The 6,424-nt window shown below is 42.2% G+C and overlaps 2 protein-coding genes across 3 annotated transcripts in view; one reads left to right on the top strand and one right to left on the bottom strand.

Moving 5' to 3' along the window:
- The window catches only part of sec13 (SEC13 homolog, nuclear pore and COPII coat complex component), a 7,085-nt gene extending 3,818 nt beyond the window's left edge, over positions 1 to 3,267 (bottom strand). Inside the window, exons 1-7 of one of the 2 annotated variants that reach the window (XM_020587797.1) lie at positions 3,180 to 3,267; positions 2,710 to 2,863; positions 2,459 to 2,503; positions 2,209 to 2,324; positions 1,792 to 1,943; positions 881 to 1,014; positions 536 to 669 (exon numbers count right to left, since the gene is read on the bottom strand). In XM_020587797.1, coding sequence (XP_020443453.1) covers positions 536 to 669; positions 881 to 1,014; positions 1,792 to 1,943; positions 2,209 to 2,324; positions 2,459 to 2,503; positions 2,710 to 2,712 — 584 coding nt within the window. In that variant the 5' untranslated portion in view covers positions 2,713 to 2,863; positions 3,180 to 3,267. Of the gene's footprint in view, positions 1 to 535; positions 670 to 880; positions 1,015 to 1,791; positions 1,944 to 2,208; positions 2,325 to 2,458; positions 2,504 to 2,709; positions 2,864 to 3,160 lie in introns of both variants that reach the window. The other variant, XM_020587796.1, reaches the window with a different exon arrangement.
- Positions 3,262 to 6,424, top strand: part of LOC109952613 (cullin-associated NEDD8-dissociated protein 1-like) — a 13,002-nt gene continuing 9,839 nt past the window's right edge. The window contains exons 1-5 of the mRNA XM_020587780.1: positions 3,262 to 3,350; positions 4,188 to 4,331; positions 4,577 to 4,731; positions 5,302 to 5,425; positions 5,972 to 6,029. Of these exons, the coding sequence (XP_020443436.1) occupies positions 3,283 to 3,350; positions 4,188 to 4,331; positions 4,577 to 4,731; positions 5,302 to 5,425; positions 5,972 to 6,029 (549 nt within the window). The 5' untranslated portion in view covers positions 3,262 to 3,282. The remainder of the gene's footprint in view (positions 3,351 to 4,187; positions 4,332 to 4,576; positions 4,732 to 5,301; positions 5,426 to 5,971; positions 6,030 to 6,424) is intronic.

Below are 6,424 nucleotides of genomic sequence, written 5' to 3'. Positions count from 1 at the left end.
TTTCCCTAAACTTTTTTAATTTCATTTTTAGGTGTGTTCCTTACAAGAAAAGATCCTACATTCCCTGTGTCAGTTATGCTATGCTAATGTGGGAATAGGGCTGGGAAGCATGTTGTATTTTCAGGGGTCACACAAAAATGATGCTGACTTGAAGATGCATTATATCATCTCTCTACAGCTGCAGCGTGCACAGCCCTGTGTAGGCAGAGGTATAACGTTCAACAGGACATTAACACACATCATAAATACAAAGCATATGTTCTCATGGAGGACAGAGGAGAAACTCCGGCGGTGAATCGCAGAAAAAACACACGTCATCAAAACGTCACGACCCGTTCCCCTTTACACAAACATGAGGTCGGCATAGAAGCTGAAATGTTCCTTCTTCCACTGCCGACACAGTGCAGTGTGAACACACCGAGTTCAGATCATGATGGAAAAATGCTGCCGTAATCCCCAACAATAAAGTGATGTAGTCACTAAACATTACACAGAAAACTTCATATGTCAGAAAGTCTTTGAAACAGCAGCTCACTTCCAGAGTTTGACCAGGTTGTCACAGCCCCCGGAGACGAAGCGTTTGACGTAGTTTGGCTTCTGTCCTGACGGCTGATCGATCAGGCTACCTGGAACGACTGCAGGAGCCCAGCTCACCGCGTTACAGCCAATCTGCAGGACAATCACACCTGAATTAATAAAGACAAATCTGAAAAGAGCAGCATAGCTCTCTGCGATGGAATTCAACCGAGTGTAGACCCAGTAAAGAACAGGACTGATAAACAGAGTGGACTTCAAACATTCAAGGAGGCATTTCATCTTACACAATGAAGGAAATAAACATTACTGTATCACATTACTCAAAACTGTGTGTCAAACTCACAGTGTGGGCGTTGCTGATCTTCTTGACGTCCCACTGTTGATCCCCAGTGAATGTGAGAAGTGAAATGGCGCCATCGGAGCTTCCACAGGCCAGGATCAGACCAAACTCGTAGGGACCCCAGCACACAGAGTTCACTGTGAACACAGCAGAGTAGATTTACAGACTCCAAACCACTCAGTAACCAGACACTGCAAAACTGACTTCATCATATTTTAATAAATAATACATTGTACTCTGCTTGCTGGAGGCTGTGGGAGTTTGAGGTGTAGCTTGACTAAATAATTGAGTCTTACTATGCATGTAAGGTACTGGAAGGAGAAGTGGGATTTATTATAATGGTATTTATGTTAGCGTGACTTTGTATCGACTGTATTTCAAATGTGTCAAGGGTCCAAATAAAGTAACTGTTGAGAACAGGTCTAAGTGAAAAATGATATGTGTGGGAAAATTTGAGAAGGTTATTAAAAGTTGCAATACACAGGATGTATGCTCAATCTCCCAGTGCTGATGCAGGAAGCATGGGTGTGTCACAGGATGCCTGGAGAACACCATTATCTGGAAAGCATTCCCCTTGGAATAGCCAGTTTGGCAAGAGCAAGAAAAACAGGATGTGTTAGGTAGAATGAGAGGCTGCAGAATGTTGCCCAGTAACCAAGGCAACCAGGGAAAATCTGAAGCGGACCAAAAAAATGTGTATCTGATGCTTGAGTAAAAAAAAAAAAAGAAAAGACATAAGCAGTTGCTCTCGAGACCAACTTGGCTTTGTTGTAGATCTGATAAAGTCAAAGTGGACCGAAATTACAGCTCAACTGACTGTGTCTTCTTTACTTAAATTAGTAAATAGTTTCAACAATAAATGTCATAATCTAATTAAAAAATGTACCTGGGTTTAACACACATGAGCGACTGACCTGATGACTCGTGTCCGGTGTATTCATACATCTTGTCCCAGGCTCCGTTCTCCTCCTTCCAGATGATGACTTTACGGTCGTAGGAACACGAAGCCAGGATGTTTCCGAACATTGGGTGAGCCCACGCTATCTGCCACACGGGACCCTCGTGGCTGCACAAACACAGAGACCCACATTTAGTTAAAATGCTCTGTGAAAATTACTGACATGATACAAACATGGAAGTCACAGCCCAGCTTAGAGAGCTCAGGAAATTTGATTAAATGTAGAGGAATTACCAATGTTTAATTCATTTACAGTAGACAAACATCCCACTACTCACTGAGTGGCTGTAGACACCTTGTGCATTGTGTATAATGTTAATTAATTCATCTAAATGAAGTGACTGATGCTCCAGGTGTAGTTATGGTTTCTCACCCCCTGAGGTCTGCGACCAGGATCTGCCCTCCGTTTCTGACATCAAAGATCTTTACGGTGCGATCGGAGGAACAGGTGGCGAGTCGAGTCCCGTAGTAGTCCATCTGGGCATCGTGCTGCAACACACACAACAAGACACCAGGATAGTATTTTAATAGATGCAGTAATTCTATCCAAAAATCGGTATATTCAGCGCATGCTAACATTAGCTTCTATTACCAGCTAATGTTACACAAAGTGGACAACCTACAATCATGTCCTCATGGGAAGTGTCCACCGTGTTGATGACGGAAACCTGAAATCCACAAACAGATACATCAGAATTAAAATGACACAGAAATAACGGCAAAACTTTATGGATTAGCTCTCTGCCAAATTAGCAACTCTGCCAACCAACTGCTAGCTACTTGGTTATATCAGCAACTAATGCTAAACGCTAAGTAGCACAACCGTTAACAAAGGACTTCGCCGACAACTTCAGTTCAAAGTTCTCAGACGTACCATGACGCAGCTTTACCAGGGACCCTCCTGAAAATTACTCCTGGTTTTCTTAAAAATGAATTAACTAGCTTCACCAACAGTTCCGACGTGGCAACAAGAGCAGAAGCCGCTTCCTGTAGAGTCCGAGATTGTATCTGCCGGTGGAAACAAGAACCTGCCAACAAATGTTCCACATACAAATGTTTACTTCGTATTCGGAAGGTAAAAGCAAATAAAAATAAAATAAATGTTGTAGGTGTTATCAACAAATAGCCAAATTAAAGTAATTAAGATAACTTCCAAGTTAAGAGAAATACGGTTAATACATGTTTCTGTAGGACAGACGGTCATTATTCAATCCAACATTTGACGTTTTACCCCCAATATCAATAACAATAACCCCATGTGGCCACACGGCGGCGCCCGAGACCGGACACCTTCTACCCTCATGTCTATTTTTATCTGAACCCACCAAGTATCAGGTTCCGTACCCCCAGCCTCGTCACGTTGTCGGGGTCAATCTGTTGGCTCAGTTTTCTGATTGAACCGTAAACTGACGTCCGGATCACCGGTGACAGCTGTCAGAGCACCGACATGTCGATTGTGTCCTACCACATCTCCAACCTGTTGGAGAAAATGACGTCCACCGACAAAGACTTTAGGTGAGACGGAGCCACAGTGTTACACTTTATAATGTCTGTGGTGTTTATCTGCACACCACGCATTTATTCTCTGTTTACAGGTTGTAATTAATATGATTTTAGATTTATTTGAAAGTTTACTGTTAACTAAAGCTGCAACCAGTAATTATTTTAATTAGGCTATTGATTAAGGTGCCGTTTAGTTGTTGGTTTAATCGTTTAAAATCCCCGAAAACAGCGAAACGTGGCTGTTGTACTTTCCTACAGTGGTGGAAAGTAACTTAGTACATTCACTGTAACTTAGCTGAGCGTTTCCAGTGGTGGAAGAGGTTCCCGCTCCTTTACTTAAGTAAAAGTAGAATACCACAATGTGTGAATACTCAGTTTCAAGTAAAAGTCCTACATTCAAAATATACTCGAAGTACCAAAAGTAAAAGTACTCGACAAACCTCAAACATATTCAGTTTCCTGTCATGTGTGACTGAAAAGCGAAGCTGGGAACATGGGATCTTAAAAATGATTACACTAATGGCTTTAAAAGAGTTGGCACTTAATTATCTGCAGATCAATAATCAACTAATAACTCCAGCAGCTGTGTGTGGTGAGAGTCTGGGAGTCAAAAATAACATATTCAGATCCAGTTAATTTCTTTTCTGTTCACATTTAACACCAGCTGTGTCTGTGGTCTGGTGTCAGGTTGTCATAACAACATAAAACCAGACATTTTAATGACTTGTTGATTTATTAAGTTGGTGCTTGGTCTTTCTTTGCCTCTTGTCTCTTTCTGTTTACTCCTACATCACCCTACTCTGATCCTTTCTGTGTCTCCGTCTCTGTGTGTTTTATGTGTGTGTCCAGGTTCATGGCCACCAATGACCTGATGCTGGAGCTGCAGAAAGACAGCATTAAACTGGACGAGGACAGTGAGAGGAAAGTGGTGACCATGCTGCTCAAACTGCTGGAGGACAAGAACGGAGAGGTGCAGAACCTGGCTGTGAAATGGTAAAAACACAAAGCCACACTCACACAGGGTAGAGTCTGCAAATGGAAGCTGGTCCTGTGTTTTTCCACCACACTGGGACAAGCTGAATCCCATTGTTCAGTTTATTCATAGTCACTGACTGACATTTCAGTAGTTTCTGGTCACCGTGGTAGATGCTGGAATCATGGGCTGCACCCCAGGGCGGTGTATTAGGGATCCCCTCTACACATTTTATAAGAAATTGAAAAACATTTCTGGTTTTCAGCCTGGCCCCTCTGGTGACCAAGGTGAAGGAGCCGCAGGTGGAGATGATGGTGGACGTGCTGTGTTCGAACATGATGTCAGAGAGGGAGCAGCTGAGGGACATTTCCAGCATGGGGCTGAAGACCGTGATCGCAGAGCTGCCGCGGTCTTCAGCAGGTGAGGCTGTCTCTCCTGTGTTCAGGAGTGTGAGTTCAAACGTCTCAACTAGACTTTTCACATCACTGTGCACCGAAAGGTTTTTGATGAGCGGGATGTTTTGTTTATTGTCACAGAAAAACAAACAGTAACATGTTAGTATAGTGATGATCGTGGTGGGAGGGTGCAGCAGTGGGTACACTGAATGAATTTTACAATATCAACTGTATTTCTATTTAGTGTTGAGTGTTTATTTGGTATTTATTTAAATGTTCCCACCTACTGTGTACTGTATTTACCTAATTTTGGTAATTATTTACCAGCTACATTTGATACAGTGCTTCTTTCCCATTGTCTCTTTATTCAGAGCCCCAGCTCTGACATTCTCCCTGGGGTTAAAGGGACAATACAACAAATCCTAAGAGTGTTTTTTTAAAGAGTTGGCTTGGAAAAACACCAGGATTACTGTAATTGTACTGTAATCGTGAGGGTCGGAGAACATTCTTGGTGGTGTCTGGTAAAGGGTTAATGTTGTCAGTGGCGTTGCTTTGTGATTTCCCTCTGGGACTTTGTGTTCATGTGGGTTGCCAGGTTTGACTCTGACAGCCGGTGTGTGTAGGAAGATTACTGCCCAGCTGATCACGGCCATGGGGAAACAGGAAGATGTGTCAGTGCAGTTAGAGGCTCTGGACATCCTGTCGGACATGTTGGGAAGGTAACAGATCGTTGCGAATCATGTTGGTCCTGCAGAACCCAGGGACCTACTGACACTGTGGTCTAAAGCAAATCGTCTTGACAGCTACTGGCAAAATTACTGCTGTAGCACCCCCTGGAGGATGTTGGAGGATCTGCACGTCTGCAACAACTATACATTTAAAACAGAATAATTGGCTAACTAACAATGCATAAATAAATATAGTTTAGTTTAATTTGTATTTGTTATGTTCATATTCTAATAATATTTTGATCTTGGTAAACTGTTAACTGGCTCAGTGGATGACATGAGATACCGTGAAAAGGTATTTACACAAACTGTAAACAAATCTCTACAAATATATGTAAATTAAAACCAAATCCTCTGTCATCAGTCAGTCTACAACTAACAAACTGTGTGAACACAGTCATGGCTCCATAAACTACATCAACCACCGAGCAGATAAAACACCCACCAACCGACTGTGTAACTAGTTTCTCTCAGACCGAGCGAAGAAGGCATCAGCGATGACATTTGCATTGAGTGTTGTGGTTTATCTCGCTGCAGGCTGAGTGGAGCGCTGGTCAGTTTCCACAGCTCCCTGCTCTCCAGTCTGCTGCCTCAGGTGTGCGACACTTCAACTCTTGACTGGCTGTAGACGTAGTACAGTAGTGGTAGCAGCAGTAAAACTACTAGCAACAGCGGTTTTCAGTGTTACATATTGATTAACTGTAATATTTCATGCTGAATGTTTTGTTGTATGTCAGTAAAATAATGCAGCACAGTCACAAACCTTATAAACAACATTTATAAATTGAATTTGTGTGTAATCTTTGTTAGTCAGGAATGTTACCAACAGTTATCAGTTCATAATGGTAGGTAGTGCAAAGCATAATATACAGATGTGAATGAATGAGAGGCTGTTTATTCAAAGTCATAAATGTATGATATTTGTACTTTTAACATTTTCCTAAAAGCCGACCTCAGTTGTTTTCAGGGCTTGGATGATTATTTTTTCAT

The sequence above is a fragment of the Monopterus albus genome, unplaced genomic scaffold (genome assembly GCF_001952655.1).
Source record: "Monopterus albus unplaced genomic scaffold, M_albus_1.0 scaffold479.1, whole genome shotgun sequence".
In the NCBI taxonomy this organism is placed as follows: domain Eukaryota; kingdom Metazoa; phylum Chordata; class Actinopteri; order Synbranchiformes; family Synbranchidae; genus Monopterus; species Monopterus albus.
The sequence above is the reverse complement of the archived record's forward strand: the minus strand, read 5'-3'. Positions and strand labels throughout refer to the sequence as shown.